This window comes from Myxocyprinus asiaticus, chromosome 4, assembly GCF_019703515.2.
Source record: "Myxocyprinus asiaticus isolate MX2 ecotype Aquarium Trade chromosome 4, UBuf_Myxa_2, whole genome shotgun sequence".
Lineage (NCBI taxonomy): Eukaryota > Metazoa > Chordata > Actinopteri > Cypriniformes > Catostomidae > Myxocyprinus > Myxocyprinus asiaticus.
In genome coordinates this window covers 17427123-17446064 of record NC_059347.1, presented here as the reverse complement: position 1 = coordinate 17446064, position 18942 = coordinate 17427123, and the positions used below count along the sequence as shown (strand labels likewise).

The 18942-nt window shown below is 39.9% G+C and overlaps 1 protein-coding gene across 1 annotated transcript in view; it reads right to left on the bottom strand.

Annotated features, from left to right (window-relative positions):
- Positions 1 to 18671, bottom strand: part of LOC127434972 (ras-like protein family member 10B) — a 36712-nt gene extending 18041 nt beyond the window's left edge. Inside the window, exons 1-3 of the mRNA XM_051688046.1 lie at positions 18475 to 18671; positions 15874 to 16252; positions 11075 to 11199 (exon numbers count right to left, since the gene is read on the bottom strand). Coding sequence (XP_051544006.1) covers positions 11075 to 11199; positions 15874 to 16161 — 413 coding nt within the window. The 5' untranslated portion in view covers positions 16162 to 16252; positions 18475 to 18671. The remainder of the gene's footprint in view (positions 1 to 11074; positions 11200 to 15873; positions 16253 to 18474) is intronic.
- Between the last annotated feature and the right edge of the window lie 271 nt (positions 18672 to 18942).

Sequence of the window (18942 nt, the reverse complement as noted above, 5' to 3'; positions counted from 1 at the left end):
CACACCACCAGAAAACATGGGCCGTGTTGACATTTTTTTATAATCCTAGCCCACACTCCCTCCTCCAATACCAAGTTTAAATCTTTTCCCATAATCTTTTGATAGAAGTTAAAGCTCCATCTCCCTGAATTAGCAGGGAGTAATACACTGTTGCCTCATGATGCCCCTTTTCCAAAAGCAGTAATCACCACTCCCAGAGTATCTGCTGCTTTAGGGGGGTGTATGCTACTCCCAAAAATAGTACAGAGTAGGTGGCGCAGCTGTAAATATCTAAAGAATTGAGACATGGGAATCCCAAAATGTTGAACCAAATTTTCAAAGGATCTCAACACTCCACTCTCATATAGGTCACCGAGCGTATTAACCTCCCTCACAATCCACTCTGACCAGCAGAAAGGGGACTTATTAATCCATCATTTTGTGTTCAGCCATCTGCTCGAGGCAACATTTAAATAAATATCCGAATTAAACACTCTGGACACTTTTGTCCATACCGAGTGCAAATGCGAGATAACGGGGTGTAACCGAACTTCTCCGATTAGTTTGATAGAAAGGCTTTGCAATGGCAAAATAGGGGCAAAAAATTCCTGTTCAATACAAAACCAGGGAGGGGCTTTCTCAGGTGGAAGCGAACAATGAGCCAGATGTCTGAGACCAAATGCATAATAATAAAACAAAATCTTGGGTAGGCCTAGCCCACCTTTGTCAATCAGACTATGTAACTTATGGAAATGTAATCTGGGACGTTTATCATTCCAAATGAAGGACTTCGCTATGCTATCAAATTGCTTGAAATAAGAGAGGGGTACTTGAATTTTGGAATACAATTCATTTTAATAACATTAACCTTCCCAATCATAGATAAATGTAATGAAGTCCAACTGCCCACATCACTAGAAAATCTTTTTATTAAGGAGTCAATATTAACTCTAACTAAATAACACAAATTTGCTGGGAATAAAATGCCCAAATACTTATTGCCATGTTCAGGCCACTGGAAGACGCCTGGCTGAAAAGCCGTTGCTGGGCAGTATGCTGTCAGAGCCAAAGCTTCGGATTTACACCAATTAACTCTGTATCCTGAGAATTTAGAAAAGGAATTAATAATTCTGTGGAGGCAAGGCAGTGGGGTCGGAGACGAATAATAAAATATCATCTGTGTAAAGCAAAAGCTTATGCGCCACACCTCCCGCCACCACCCCTGGAAAATCATCTTCCTTTCTTATCGCGGCTGCTAATGGTTCCAGGGCAAGACAGAACAATAATGGGGAAAGAGGGCAACCCTGCCAGGTGCCCCTATCCAGAGTAAACTAATCTGAAATTAATCCATTTGTTTGTACCACCGCTACTGGGTGTCTATAAAGTAACTTAATCCATCCAATAAAAGTATTCCCAAACCCGTATATTTCCAAAATCTTAAAAAGATAATCCCATTCTACCATATCAAACGCCTTGTCGGCATCAAGTGAGATGGCAGCGACTGGAGTCTGATCATTCGCCACTGACCACATGATAATGATGAAACACCTAATGTTATCAGAAGAGCTGCATCCCCGAACAAACCCCACCTGATCTATATTTATAAGAGATGTCATAACTACTTAATCGGTTAGCCAAAATTTTTGACAATATTTTTACGTCTAGCTGGATCAGGGAAATTGGACGGTAACTCTTACACTCTCTTGGATCTTTGTCCTTTTTAAGAATCAGACTGATCTGGGCTTGTGTCATGGTTGGTGGGAGCTTTCCATTCTTTAATGATTCCGTATAATCTTCTAATAAATGTGGAGCCAGTTCTGTAGCATAAGATCTAAAAAATTCAGTGGCAAAGCCATCTGGCCCTGGAGCCTTGCTTGTTGGCAAGGCCTTAATTACCTCATCAAGCTCATCTTTTCATTTTGCTCAGTCGTCAGTTTAGGGAGTTCTAATGGTTCCAAAAAGTTTCTAATATCTTCATCAGTAGATGAAGACGTGGAACTATAGAGATCAAGATAGAATTCTTTAAAAGCATTATTAATATCAATGGCCAAGGTAAACATTTCATCACCAGCAGATTTCACTGAGGGTATGGTAGAAAAAGACTCTCTCTGCTTTATATATCTAGCCAGAAGTTTTCCTGCTTTGTCCCCCGACTCAAAGTATGACTGTATATCTCTGAATAGCCAAAACTCCACCTTACGCGACAAAATAGTATTATATCTGTATTTCAATCGGGTAAATTCTCTGAGGCCATCAGACGACATGTGGTGCTTCAGCTCTGCCTCGGCACTTTTAATATTCTCTTCCAACTCCACGAGTTCTCGTGCTTTGGATTCTTTGATGAATGAGACATACTGTATGATCCGACCCCTAAGAACTGCCTTAAGTGCCTCCCAAGTCACGCCAACAGAGGATACTGAGGACCAATTGGTCTCCATATAAACATTGATTTCAGCTTTTAACATTTGTTGGAATTCAGGATTTTGCAAAAGGGATACATTAAAGTGCCAACTATATGATTTCTTTTTCTCCGTATGTGGCAACACCTCTCAACTCACCAGGGCATGATCTGAGACTAAGATGTTTCCAATTGAGCTATCAACAACAGATGAAATGAGGGACTTAGATATAAAAAAAGATCTATTCTAGAATAAATCTTATGGACTGATGAAAAAAATGTATAGTCCCTACCGGATGGGTTCAAAAGTCTCCAAATATCTGTAAGACCAAGATTTTTACACATCCTGTGAAGCATCAATGTCGCTCTAGGGGGCTTACACACATTTGCTTCACTGTGATCAAGGACTGAGTCCATCAACAGATTAAAGTCTCCTCCCAATATTATATCACGAGGGGTGCCAGCAGCTTGCAACATCCCTTCAAGATCTATAAAAAAGCCCTGATCATCAGCGTTAGGTGAGTAAATATTAGCCAAAATCAGACTTTGCCCCTGAATTTCTGCTAAAACAATAATGACTCGTCCTAATTTATCTGTAATCTGTTTGAGACATTTGAATTGCAGATGTTTACTTACCAGTGTAATGACTCCCCTGCTCTTACTTGAGTCAGCACTAAACAAAACTTGTCCACCCCATATCTTCCCAAATTTTTCAGCTTCCTGTGTGGAAAGATGCATTTTTTGAAGAAACACTATATCATATTTCTTACGTTTAAGAAGTGTGGCAGGGTGAGCAAGAGACAGACACAGTTTGTGTGGCGTCAAGCCTCAGAGAGGCATTTATTGGAAACAATAATAAATGAAAAAATGTCTAAAAGGGGTAATAAAGTGTCCAAGGGGGAATAGTGTTCATAATAAAGGGGGAAACTGGTATCCTCGTGGTGAACGGGGCTCCGTGAAAGGGGAGGGGTAGTGTTCATAGGAAAGCCCAGGCACGGGCTCGGTCAGTCAGCCGCTCACGCTCCCCTTAAAAGTCCACAGCGCGTGGGCGTCACTGGCGGCCTGTCTTCCCAGGCCCGTGGCAAGCGTGAGGGGAAGGCGGCCCGGCATCTAGCCCGTCGGCGGCAACGTGAGCTGTTCACCCCCGGGGGACTCATTACAGCATCCAGGGGTCTGAAGAACGGGTCTGGCAGCTCGTCCACTCATCTGATCCCTCCCAGCTCTGGTCCTGGGTGTGCGAGGATTCCAGTGTGTGCACACGTGGAGATTTGAAGCTGGCTTCCCGAGAAGAGGTGCGCACTGCATTTTAAAGACAGCGGTGATGAAGCATTATCCCCATCAGGTGTGCTTCATTCACCGCTGACCAAACGAGGCTTATTAATTATGCACCTCTTCTCGCTCTCCCGCCCAACTCCCGTAGTGAGCCTAGCTGAAGGGTGGCCCTAAGAGGCGGGGCGAAGATGACGAGCCAGAGGGGCGGATCATTCCGCCACAGAAGATAAATAACTTTGCTTCTTTTTATGGGGTGCCCCAACCCATTCACATTCCACGTGGAGAGAGACAATCAACTCATACTAACATTTGACATTTTGACATATTAGAAAAAATAGATTGTGTCAAAAATAAAATTAGAAAGACCACATTCCACATTAGTGCAACAATCAAACCCTGAACCTCCCCCCGAACCAAACAAACAGACAAAAAGTAAAACGTGCGCAATAACTCCGTGCATGACAGCACCAATCGGCGTCCATCGCTCTAAACTCAAACAGTCCATGTACACCTACGAGTGCCCCTGCGACAACTTTGCCATCGGATTGCTGAAGTCCAGTGTTTCTATACAAATTTTGTAAAACAGAATTACACAACAGAAGATAATCTATAAAACAAACTCCAGCCAATAGGTGGGATAAATGCAAAGAACGTGTAGATTCATCCACATAACTGTCCTGAGGGTGTGTTCCTCCACAAAACAAACTCCAGCCTCTAGCGGAACCAGCACACACACATACACACACACACACAAATAAATAAATAAATACATAAATAAAAAAAAATAAATGAAATAAAATAAATAAATAAATAAAATAAAAATGGAAAGGCCGTTCAGTTTCCTCGGACAGTCAAATGAATGTTCAGTGAGCCGGCCCATTCAACTGCTACATGAGTGCATCAAATGACCCAATCACTCCAATGTCCTGCAAGAAATACTCCACAAAACAAACTCTAACCAACAGGAGGCGTAAGCACAAAAAACTTGCAGATTCATCCGCAACACTGTCCCAAAGGAGTGCTGCTACACAAAACAAACTCAAGCCGCTAGGCGGAACCAGCACAAAAAAAAAGAAAAAAGGTGCTCAGCTTCCTCGGACGATAAAGTGGATGTTCAGTGAGTCGGTTCACTTGACTGCAACATAAGAACCACAAAATAACTTAGGGTTAGGGTTAGGGTTAGAGAGTCATTAATGTATGAAGGACATTGCTTGCTGGGGTCATGTAAATACGGCCATCCTTAGTATCTATTCTCAATTTGGCCGGGAACATCAGTGCAAAAGCGACCTTCCGTTGATGTAAGAGTTTCTTGTATTCCTTGAATTGATCACGTTTCTCTCTTGTTGAATTCGCAAAGTCTGGGAACAAGAAAATGCTGTAGTTCTTCCAAAAAAGCCCCTTGCCTTGTGTAACACGACATCTTTATCGGATGATCTCAGGAATTTGGCCAGAATTGGTCGGGGCCTGTCTCCCTCAGCAGATCGCCGAGCCGGGACCCTGTGAGCTCACTCGATTTCCAGCTTATGGCCTGTTATGTCAAGCAGATTCGAAAAGAGCCCGTCCAGGAAGTCCACCATATTCTGACCCTCTGCTCCCTCAGGAATTCCAACAATTTGGACGTTATTCCGCCGGTTACGATTCTCCATATCCTCCAGCTTCTCCCAGACGCGCTCCTAATCCATCTTTGTCGCTAGTGGATTAGCAGCTATTTCCCTCTCTGATGACTCCAGATAATCGATCCGTTTCTCGACGTCCCCCACTCTTGTAACCACCTCAGTGAATTTCGTCTCCATGGCCGTGATCGATCATCGTATTGTAGAAAGATCCTCCAAGTCAGCAATGACCTTCGACAGCACTGCTGACACGTTCAACAATTGTTGCCAAATTTCTTTCACCTCTCCAGCCAAATCCCTGGCTCGAGGCCTCAGGAGGGGCGTCAACTTGAGCATGTAAGTGTCTTTTAATGTCTCCAGAGCCCGAGGATTTTGAATTCTTTGACATTATTGTCTTCGTAGAACAGTTATGGATCAGGGTGTATCGAATCTCACAGGTTTATAACACAGAAAGTATCAAAACTAGCAAAGTGCGCAGAGCTCACCATTCACACATCCGAACCACGAATGGCATCATGTGACTTCCCCACCGTATGATTAAAAAAAATTATGCAATTCAATATGGCTTCAAAATTCACATTTGTGGTGTAAGTGTGTAATATATGTTATAAAACAAAATGTCCACATATCGTCAAGTAATGTTTAGGACTACAAACTGAACAGCTTTATATGAATGAAGTTCAGCCAAAGAGTTATTTTTGTAAGTGTAATTACTTTTCAGTAAAAAGTAGTATAGCGTAATAAAATTAACAAATCTCAAATATCACATTCTCGTAATCAGATCCAGTTACTGACTTTCAATTAAGTTAATTACTTTTAATTAATTTACTTTGGTTGCACATTTTTCTAAAATAATATTATATAACACACTGCCTACACCGGACGCAGGGGCGCAACTACATTTCCGAGCGGGTATGCAAAACAAAATTTTGTGCCCCATGTATCTGTCAAGCGAGGGGAGGGGAGTGTCATCCATTCTAAGCATCGTTGAGCCACTGGCGTCCCCCTTTACATGGTGCCCCCATGCATTGCATACCTTGCCAATATGGTTTTTGCGCCTCTGACCAGACGCGAGCGTCGCGTCACGTCAAAAGTAATAGAACCCCATTATAATCAATGAGGCTTTCTACACTGGAAGCGTTCGTTGCAGAGCACGACAATAAACGGGTGTACCGTTCCATTTTGCGCAGCGGCGCTACTACACAAATTAAACATGTTGGCACGTCCAGTGTAGACAGCCTCAATCCGTTGCGCCGTCACATCAATGGACACACCCCGTGTAGACAGGGTGTCCGTAGAATACATTTAAAACATGAATTAGGTTACTATGTACAACTGTTTGCAATTTGCGACAGCTGAAGCATGTGCACCTCCTAACGAGTCAATGTACAAGGTGGAAATATAGCAGCCTGGTCTCATGAAATTTACGTGAGCATTGCAAAGTTTTTGCAAAACTAAAATTACATGATTCATTACACGTTTGGCTGCAGTTTCCAAGTGAAATGTCCAGTAGGGGGTGCCAAAACCGAGCAAAATTACATTGCAATCAGACAAGTTTTCTAAGATGAATTTTAGATGGAGGTTTTACCTAACCAATAGTGTATGAAAAGATAAATAAGAGTTTAACAAAACAGACATCCTTACCAAACACCTAACCCTAACCGATAGTGCTTCAAAATGCAAATGAGAAAAAGAAAAGAAAAAAAAAAACAGTTCCTGAAGCAATCATGTAATTTCGTATCGCTTTTATGCCACTTTTACTTTCGTGTGTCTTTGACTGGACTCAAAACGTGGTTGTTGAGTCCAGAAGTCTAACGCTCTATCAGGTGGACTACCAAGCAAACTAATGATATAGGAATAAGTGTGTACATGTAGGTGGGTCTGTAATACAAGTCTGAAAATGAATCGTTTTTCAAATAATGCGTTAAGGTAAAAGTTTTTTGATATCATAACATAGTGGGGTGAGTAACATAGTGAAAAATATGTTTTTATAAAGTAATAATCAGCAATTGTACTCTTTATTTGTGTGACAATGAATAAAACGCACAGTTGTTGTAGTGCCTTTTATGTAATTTCACCAGGAAACTGCAGCGAAATGTAGACAGCGGCATGTAAAAGTCAGTTTGCAAAAATGTATATAGAGCAACGTTCCTTCTATGAGACCAGGTTGCACATTATAGACATTATTTTGAATTTGTATAGTGGAAAACAAAGCTTTTCTGTTAAAAGTGTTTTAGAAAATAAATTAAAAGTTATTAGTAATGTCATTACTTTTCCAGATGAAGTAATTAGTAAAGTCAGAAATCTAAATAACAAGTGAGTCATTTGTAATGAATACATTTTTTGGAGTAACTCACCCATCACCGGTCATCTAATGAGTTGAAAGATGGATATAACTTTGCACAAGGAAGTTTGGTAAGCTATTCGAAGACATTAAAGTGTCATATTAGTTTTATTATTTGCCTTGTTCAGATCAGTTTAAATAAATGATCAGCTGGTTTCTAAATTGATGCAATGTTCTCTAGGTTGGCATTGAAAGATTTTTCTGTCATACAACATCATAATTTTATCTATCGGAGATGGTTCGATGGCTGAGTTCACACACAAGCCAACATTCTTGTGACTAGAAAGCAAAAAAGAACTTGTATTATTAGATTTTACTGCATCCTTTCATAAAATACTTCTAAACACATCCCCACCATATCCTAAATGAAAAGCCAACATTTGGACTTTCAGTAAGATTCCTAAATTCTGGATGGCTGTACACTAAGTTATAGAAAACATCCACATCTAAATTACATTTTTAATTTAAAATTTAAGTCAAACATTTTATTAAATCTGACTAAATCAGCCTGACAAAACAGGTTACACTAGAATTTTATTTTTATTTTTTAGATTAAGTAAAAAAAGATCTTTGAATGGACAAATTTGCTATACATTTGTGTGAAAGAGAGTGAGCAGATTTGCAGTGTGCACATTTAGACACTAAAATGCATTTGCTTGTCCAAATAATACACAAAGTGACAGTGGCGCTCCATCACCATTTAAACTCCACTCAGTCACCAATTGGCTTAAACAGTCAGTGTGGGCGTCAGTGGTGAGTCTGTCACTCAGGGGCAGATTTGTTGTAATCAATGGCGTCAGCTGTCATGCTTTGCTTGCGTCAAGGCCTGCGCAGCAAGGCAGACCATTCCGGTGACTAACATTCATGTTTTATTGATTCAGGCAGAGCACAATTAAGCTACCTTGGCCCGACATTACCTCACAGATTCTAGCACACAATAGGAGGACAAGGCGCTTCGATCTGATCCGCTAATATAACCAATATTAACAGGAGACCAAAGAAAGTCAGTCTTATCCACCAAGGGGTCCTTGTCCTGACAAAGGTGAAGATTCCTGCCCTAAAAGGGATAGTTCACCCAAAAATGAAACATTTTTTTACTCACCCTCATACCATCCCAGATGTGTATGACTTTCTTTCTTCTGCAGGACACAAATACTTTTTTTTAGAAGAATATTTCAGCTCTGCAGGTCCTTACAATGCAAGTGAATTGTGATGAGACTTTTGTAGCTCTAAAAATCACATAAAGGAAACATAAAAGTAATCTATATGACTCCAGTGTTTAAATCCATGTCTTCAGAAGTGATATGATAGGTGTGGGTGAGAAACAGATCAATATTTAAGTCCTTTTTGTTACTATAAATCTCCACTTTCACTTTTACATCTGTAAGTCACATGTTGTCCTTGTTTAGTTTCACTTCACATCTGAAAGTGAAAGTTAAAGTGGAGATTTAGAGTATAAAAGGTCCTAAATATTGTTCTGTTTCTCACCCACACCTATCATATCACTTCTGAAGACATGGATTTAAACACTGGAGTCATATAGATTACTTTTATGTTTCCTTTATGTGATTTTTAGAGCTACAAAAGTCTCATCACAATTCACTTGCATTGTAAGGACCTACAGAACTGAAATATTCTTCTAAAAATCTTCATTTGTGTTCTGCAGAAGAAAGAAAGTCATACACATCTGGGATGGCATGAGGGTGAGTAAATGATGAGAATTTTCAGTTTTGGGTGAACTATTCCTTTAAGTGCTGATAGAGTAGATTATTGTACTATAATTTTATATATATATATATATATTGCAGACAGTACACACAAAAGTTACCAAGGTTTTCCTTTCTTCAAGAATGAAGAACGCTAGAGTAAATAATCCTGACAATGTTTTGAGTCAAATTTAATGGAAAATGTGCGAGTTGCACTCCATGGCACGGCAGAAATTTGAGCAGCCTCCGGAATCGTCGCTGGGCACTGCCGACAGACACCAAGCGGTGGTGGCGGTGTGCATGCCTCTATTAAAAACAGTTGTTTCCAATTTTAGAATGCGCCATGTCGTCCGTCAGACGCGTCCGGTGTGCGACCCCCTTAACAGTCGGCATGATTTAAGGAATATTCTGGGTTCAACACAAGTTTAGTTCAATCGACAGCATTTGTGGCATAATGTTGATTACAACAAAAATTAATTTTGACTTGCCTCTCCTTTTCTTTAAAAAAGCACAAATCTGGGTTACAGTGAGGCACTCATAATGGAATTGAATGGGGGCCAAATTTTGAATGTTAAAATACTCACTGTTTCAAAAGTATAGCCACAAAACATAAATGATATGTGTGCTAACATGATTTTAGTGTGATAAAATCACTTACTAACCTTTTCTGTGTAAAGTTATAGCCAATTTCTTTGTTGCCATGATGATGTACTAATGTGAACAACCCCTAAATTGACTGTAAATATGACTCAAATAATACATGAGTTTTAACAGAAGAATTAATGTCAGTGTTTTTATAAATGATAAATTATAAGCTTCACATTTCTGCCTTTAAACCCTCCAAAATTGGCCACATTTACTTCCAATGTAAGTGCTTCACTGTAACCTTGATTTTTGCTTCTTTTTTTTTAAAGGAGGGATGAGTTGAAACATTTTTTTGTGGTAATCAACAATATGCCACAAATGCTGTTGATTGAGCTTCACTTGTATTGAACCTGAAATATTCCTTAATATTCCTTAATTCCATTTTTATGCTTTTTATTGCGTTATTTTTTATATAATTAATCACACAAAATTAACGTGTTAAATCGACAGCCCTAATATTAATACAAAAAACCCCCAGCTGTACTGACTTCAGCAGAGCGAGAAAAAGGTGTTTGTTCACTCTCTAACATGATAATAAATTCAAACAGCACCTTGGCAGAAATGTTGTCATTCTAATAACAAGTCATACATTGAATGATATCAAAGAGATATCAAACCAGCATAAGCATTAGTACTGCAACAAAACAGACACAATTAGGCATAATCATCATCATCATCATCATCATCATCATCATCATCACACCTGGACTGGTACAAAGCAAAGTCTTGTGAGCCTTTTAAAATGGCTTTTGATGATGATGACATAACATGCCCTTTGCAATCAGTGGAGGGGAAAGGGAAGAGATTTCTGTTGATTTGGATCTAAATGATGAAGAAATGACCCACTGTGCTGGCAGCCTGTGATTACAGAGGGATCTCCGTCTTTCAGTGGAATTACAGCAAACATCAGACATCGAAGGGATGGGAAAAAAGAAAATGAGGATTGAGAAAGGTTGGGAAAAGAAGGTACATAAAAAACAGGGAATGGGGAAAAAAGAAGACAAAACAGAGATTTTGGGCAAAAAGGAAGATGGAGACGAAGCAAAAAAAGAAGAGCTAGGTGGGAAAAGGCGTGAATTAATAAAAAGAGGTGTGAGTAATTATTCAAATCATTAACCTGGTCTCTAAGATCTGCTGCCGCATGGTCTTGACATACTCAAAGCTGTCGAAACAGCAGATGTCGTAAACCAGGATGTAGACATGAGCGCTTCGAATGCCTCGACAGCAAACATCTGACCATTCCTGAAAAGGCAAAGAATGCACTTCATAAACCTATTGTTATGTAAATTGTTGCATCATCAGAACAATTTTACGAACAATTTACAGGGTAAATTTACACAGATATTTTTCTGTTCATATGTCAGTAGAACAATAGAAAATAGTGAGAGGAAACTGACACTAAGAAACTACAGAGATGTCTACCACCTTTGGTGAAATGATTCCTTTTACATTTACAACTACATTTACAAGCTTGTTTAAAAGCGATCAGATTGTTAACTGATAGCTCATTGCACTTCAGATGTAAGAACCTGAAGCGTATGTGAGTCAACATATATCACCTTATTCATGTCATGTTTGTGAGGTTTAGTTTGAAGGCTTAGGGTAGGAAAGTACATTTTTATTATTTTAATCTTGACACATCATTAAAAGTGCTACATGTAATATTTTTACAGTACTAAATCATAAAATGACCATAATATGTCATTAGAGAATTAGGAAACATGCTAAGTTGAAATACTGGCTTCTCCGATAACAATGCAACAGCCAGTATATTCTACTTTGAAGTTTCCATTCCGGGCTGGAATTTCTGTTTATGTTTTGGCCTGTGTGATCCCACCCACTGCCCACTCACCAATAATATTCGACACCGCCGGGGTGCCAGATTTGAAGAAGTTTGCAGGCAAACAACACTGCGTGCTGCAGCCATGGAAGTCAGCAAACGAACTGGATCAGAGATAACAGATTCCACCGACCTAAAAAACCTCGCCATCCATCCAAAAACCACCATGACCAGAGGCGTAGTAAAACAAGGATAAATATTGGAGATGCCTTTGGAAGATGGAGACAGCTGAAAGCCCAGAAATCCTTTAAAACGGATCCTGTTGCGTGTCCTCATTCTGGCAACCCGCATGAGCATCGAGTCTGGGGCGGGGCAGACTTTGGACTGCAGTACCCATTTCAAACGCTTGTTGTCAATCTTACATATAGCACCTTTAAACTTAAAAAAAACTTTTTTACTCACAATTTTTACCTGCTTTTTTACTTGCTTTTTTACCTTTTTTAAAAATGTTACTCGCTTTTAGCGCCACACGGTGGACATTTCACCTCGGAACTGTCGGGATACGTGTAATGAACCACAAATGATAATTTTGCAAAAATTTTGCCATAGTCACATTATTTTCATGAGATCCAGCTGACCATTCTGCAATCCTAAAACTCTCACTGTGTGCAAAAGAAGAAGAGTTACATAAAGAATGTGTAATTTCTGTCCCACTTTCGTCACCGAAATGAGTTTTCTGAATCTGAACAGTCTCACCATCTGCCATTGGTCATAAAACAGATTGTCCCTCCCCAAACTCACACCACTGGATGCTCAAACAAATAGAGCAATGTTCTGATAGAGACACAGGGCCGAAGTGTTTGCAATTTTTGGGGTATTCAGACTATGAATGATTTATTTTAATTTGTCTCTGCATTTTAAGCTACAATCAAAATCAGAATCAAAATCAGAATCAGCTTTATTGCCAAGTATGCTTACACATACAAGGAATTTGTCTTGGTGACAGGAGCTTCCAGTGTACAACAATACAAAAAAATAATTATACACATACGTACATACACACACAGACACATACATACACACATACACACATGCACATACGTAATGCAAATCTAATACAAATCTGTTATCTGTTATGTACAGTGCAAAATAAATATCTGTTATGTACAGTGCAAATGTTTTTTTGTTTTTTTGTTTTTTCAGAGGAATGAAATGGCAGAAGAGCTTGGATGTGTTGGATAAATATAAAAAAGACTAGACTGTGTATTGCACATAGTTATTGCTCAATGGGGCAATTTAACTGTTCATGAGATGGATAGCCTGAGGGAAAAAACTGTTCCTGTGCCTGACGGTTCTGGTGCTCAGAGCTCTGAAGCGTCGGCCAGAAGGCAACAGTTAAAAAAGGTAATGGGCAGGGTGAGTGGGGTCCAGAGTGATTTTTCCCGCCTTTTTCCTCACTCTGGAAGTGTATAGTTATTGAGGGGGGGGGGACCAGGGGGCAACCAATAATCCTCTCAGCAGTCCGAACTGTCCTTTGTAGTCTTCTGATGTCTGATTTCGTAGCTGAACCAAACCAGACAGTTACTGAAGTGCAGAGGACAGACTCAATAAGTGCTGAGTAGAACTGTATCAGCAGCACCTGTGGCAGGTTGAACTTCCTCAGCTTGTGAAGGAAGTACAACCTCTGCTGGGTCTTTTTCACAGTGGAGTCAATGTGTGTCTCCCACTTCAGGTCCTGTAAGATGGTAGTGCCCAGGAACCTGAATGATTCCACTGCTGCCACAGTGCTGTTTAGAATGGTGAGGGGGGTCAGTGTTGGGATGTTCCTCCTAAAGTCCACAATCATCTCTACCGTTTTGAATGTGTTCAGCTCAAGGTTGTTTTGACTGCACCAGACAGCCAGCTGTTCAACCTCCCTTCTATATGCAGACTCATCGTCATCTCGGATGAGGCCGATGACAGTGGTGTCATCTGCAAACTTCAGGAGCTTGACAGAGGGGTCCTTGGCGATGCAGTCGTTGGTGTAGAGGGAGAAGAGTAGTGGGGAGAGCACACATCCCTGGGGGGCACCAGTGCTGATTGTACAGGTGCTGGAAGTGAATTTCCCCTGTCTCACAAACTGCTGCCTGTCCGTCAGAAAGCTGGTAATCCACTGACAGATAGACGTGGGAACAGAGAATTGGTGTAATTTATTCTGGAGTATAGCTGGGATGATGGTGTTGAAAGCCAAACTGAATTCCACAAAAAGGGTCCTTGCATATGTCCCTGGTCTGTCCAGATGTTGCAGGATATGATGCAATCCCATGTTGACTGCAACATCCACAGACCTGTTTGCTCGATGAGCAAATTGAAGGGGATCTAGAAAGGGTCCAGTGATATTCTTCAGGTGGGCCAACACCAGTCTCTCAAATGATTACATGACCACAGACGTCAGGGTGACAGGTCTGTAGTCATTAAGTCCTGTGATTTTTGGTTTCTTTGGGACAGGAATGATGATTGAGCGTTTGAAGCAGCATGGGACTTCACACTGCTCCAGTGATCTATTGAAGATCTGTGTGAAGATGGGGGCCAGCTGGTTAGCACAGGATCGAAGACACGCTGGTGAGACGCCATCTGGGCCTGAAGCTTTCATCGTCTTTTGTTTCCAAATGACGTGGCTCACAACATCTTCACAGATCTTAAGTGCAGGTTGAGTAGCAGGAGGGGGGAAGAGGGGGGTTGCAGGAGGTGTTGGTGTTTGTGTGAAGTTAAGGTCAGAGTTGGTGTGGGGTGTTAGATTGGGTCTTTCAAATCTGCAATAGAACACATTCAGGTCGTCAGCCAGTTGTTGGTCCACTACAGGGTTGGGGGTAGGAGTCCTGTAATTTGTGAGTTGTTTTATGCCACTCCACACTGATGCAGGGTCGTTAGCTGAAAACGTGTTTTTCAGCTTCTCAGAGAATCTTCTTTTAGCCACTCTGATTTCCTTGTTCAGTGTGTTCCTGGCCTGATTGTACAAGACTTTATCCCCTGCTACTGTGAGGCACTTAAAATGGAAGTGAATGGGGACAATTTTTAAAATACTCACTGTTTCAAAAGTATAGCCACAAGACATAAACAATATGCGTGTAAACATGAATTTAGTGTGATAAAATCCCTTAATAACCTTTTCTGTGTAAAATTATAAAATTATACAACACACTCTCACAGTCAAATCGTAAGGATTGGTACAACTTTTCTAAATTTAGCTAATTCGTATGATATTGTGCGACTGCACTCGTACAACCTTCACTACAGCCAATGACGTTGCTGGATATTTTCTATCTAATACGCGACAATTACTTGCTTCTGTCACACACAACAGCTTCCTATCATTTTTACACACTCTACTGATCGGTTAAATTTAGGTAAGGGGTTTGGATAAGGGCATAATATTAATAAGAACTCGCGCTTACTTCCGTATTAGACATCCGGGAATTTGCACGTGATGAAGTTGTACTTAATTCATACAAACAACATCGTACAAAAACATACGAAATAGCCAACGCGTAAAATATGTGTGAATTATTGTGAGATCGGGTTGAATTATAAGCTTCACATTTCTGTGTTTAAACCCTCCAAAAGTTGGCCACATTCACTTCCATTGTAAGTGCCTCACTGTAACCTTGATTTTTTCTTTTTTTTTAAGGAAAGGAGGAACGAGCCAAAATTTATTTTTGTGGTAATTAACATTATGCCACAAATGCTTTCACTTAAGTTGTATTAAACCCAGAACATTCCTTTAAGAAAGTATTTTAACATTAACCTTTAAAGAACTAATGTCCATTTAAACACACAGGTTTTTTATAGACTTACAATAGAAAGCTTTTCAGACAATCAGGTAGGATTGGTCAGTAACATTTCTGAGGCAGGGATTAAGTGTGGATTAGAACACCACAGTTAAAATAGATAGAAAGATTGGTATTAAAGAGGTTGCAAAATAAAATGAAATATTGTAGATACATGTCTGGCAACTTTAGAAGTTTATAAGGTTTGTTTGGGTACCTGGTCACCAAAGGAAGAACCTGTTGATGTCTGTGCTTTCTCTGTGCTATGAACCTTGTCCTGACACAGGGTCAGGTCAGAGCTGCAGTGTTCATGTATATTGTTTACAGTACCTGCAGAGTGCTGACAGGAAAACTGCTGATGGCTGGATAATCTGTGATCTGAAGGTCATGCACATGTCCATTCAGCACTGCGGCAGAAAGATGCACCCGTCGCATCTTACTGGACACTGCCACCTCACTGTAGTCATAATGCAGAAAGCGCTGTACAATGGATGTCTTGCCCACCCCCTGAGCCCCCAGTACCGCAATCCGGAATGTAGGGGGCATTGCCCGGCTTCCGCCTCGCGCCCTGTGGGCCGCCCCACCCTCCCTGCTCTCGCAAACAGCTGGCCAGTGCATTCAGAGTGGCACATGGGTAGCACATAGTCCTGACTGGAGCACAGAAAGCCGTGGTGGCCACAGCACAGTCCCATTCATAGATCAGCAGCCTCTAAGAAAGAGAAATGAGAAAAAAGACAGAGAACGTCCAATTTAAATTCCTATACTGTAAACCCAAATGTTGTCATTACTGGAAAAATCAAGTTGTCTTAATTAAACATTACTTGAAATGTCAAGTTTTGGGCTCATAACTCAAATATCCATGTTCATTGAACTTATTTATCTTAAAAATCTATAGATTTAAGATTTTAAAGTGTTAATGACTCAAACGATGGAGTACAAAATTTAGTCCATTGGGAATACCTATAATCCCTTGCGCTTGAATTATATAAAAATGTTTCCTTTGTCAAAGGGAACTTATGGGGGCATTTAAATAGTTGTTACTAAGGATTCATAGAGGTTTAAACTCTTGTGTAGTATTATTTATGTTGTTTTGTTGCAAATAGGTGTTTTGTGTGATGACACCATTAAGGGGATCTGTGTCCCCTTTGGTCAAGTTGGACACTGTTAACTCTGTTTCCGTTCACCTTGTGCATGTGCAACTGAAGTACAGGCATTTAAGCATTTCAGTGGAAAATAAAGTTTATTTAATGATTGACTCAGAATTGTTTATAATCTTCTTTATTTAAGCTATGTTTATGTATGATATACATTTGAATCAATTCAACTAAAATTATTAAGGACAAACAACAACATTTAAATAAAAATATACTTGCATGTAGCTACCTTAAATAGTTAAGTTCATTCTATATGAACACCAAGTTAAGTGAACTTAACTACACAGGTTATAGAGATGCCATTTCTCAGTTCAACTGAGAGAAAGAGTTTACTCAATCAGTTGAGTAAAGTCAACTTATTAGGGTTTTCAGTGTACAATAATCTGTTTAAATAAATTAAATATATATATATATATATATATATATATATATATATATATATATATATATATATTATAAAAAATAATAATACAATAAAAAAGTTTTTAAAAAAAAGAACACCAAACAATGTTTCATCTGCCGAATTTTTTTAAATTTGATATGTGTCATTTCTGTCCCACTATCATCACCAAATGAAATTGCAATGTTTTGATAGTGACAGGGACAAAGTGTTTGCATTATTCAGGGGAATAATGCATTTACACATGCAATCCCAGATGTGTAGGACTTTCTTCAGCAGAACACAAATAAATATTTTTAGAAGAATATTTCAGCTCTGTAGGTCCATACAATGCAAGTAAATGGTGGCCACAACTCTGAAGGTCCAAAAAGCACATAAAGGAAGCATAAAATTAATCTATAAGACTCCAGTGTTTAAATCCATGTCTTCAGAAGTGATATGGTAGATGTGGGTGAGAAACAGAACAATATTTAAGTAAATCTCCACCTTTGACCTGCCCTGACCAGTAGGTGGTGATATGCACGAAGAATGCGAATTGCCATAAATTGCCTTAAATACCTATCATATCGCTTCTGAAGATATGGATTTAACCACTGAAGTCATATGGATTACTTTTATGCTGCCTTTATGTGCTTTTTGGACCTTCAAATTTCTGGTCACCATTCACTTGTATTGTATGGACCTACAGAGCTGAAATATTCTTCTGAAAATCTTCATTTGTGTTCTGCAACAAAAAAAAGAAAGTCATACACATCTGGGATGGCATGAGAGACTAAATGATGAGAGAATTTTCATTTTGGGGTGAAATTATCCTTTAAGTAAGCTTAAGAATGAATAAATGAAAATATGCTAAAGAAGCTATAAGATGAGCTTTTTCAGTTTGGCACAACATGTGATTATTGTGTTGGTTGCTGAGAAATGTTGCCTTGATTTGTTCCGTCTTTATTATGACCATCAGAAATAGGCTGCTACTTCAATGTTATCATAATATGAAGCGCTTACGGTAAATGGGGTCAGGTGGATTTAAACGGAGCACAGGTATTAATAGAAAACACCACACATAGGTAACAGGACATATATACTATATGTGAGCTATTCATAACTAAAGATGAATGCATGCAGGTAATACAATAGCTTTAACTTTAGAATTAATATTCTCAGCTTCGGCATGCTGCTTATACAATGCATACTCTGCATTATATAGTATGGCTCAATACTGTTCTTCATTTGCTTATAGATTATATGAGCACTCACCCTGGTACATGTAAATGCCCTACCCTTAGTACATCGAGAACGCATGATTTCATAAGCCTCTCTTTCGCGCACGGCTATGGGTGCAAATGTATAACGCGCACTGCAATGACTACAATGACTTACCTTCTGCACAAGTGAGAAGTTGCATTCTTCGCGATGTGTGCTGTTGAACACTTGCGCGATCTTTCTCATCGACGCACCGAGTTCTCACTTTCTGTTCGCATTCAGGTGCAGAAGTAATCCCGAAAGTGTCCAGGAGGAATGTCCTGCTCTTTCACGTCATGTAGACCTCGCGCACGGCACGGCGCGCGCATGTTCGACAGCGCTTCACGGACAGATTGCGCGTAAAATGAGAGTGGCGGACCGCGTCACAAGTTAATTTAATTTGAAATACCAGAGAGCCCCCGGTTTGGAGTGGAGAGGGGTGGTGGTGCTCTGTCTCTCTGGTGCGTAAAGAGGCTGCGCGTCACTTATGAAAGTAGAGAGTGTACAAGCACGCGAATGAAGAGTGAGCTGAAAAACTAACCATTGACATGCTGGACGTGTTGGACATATCAGCTATATAACCGTAAAATGATGTGTCCATTTCAC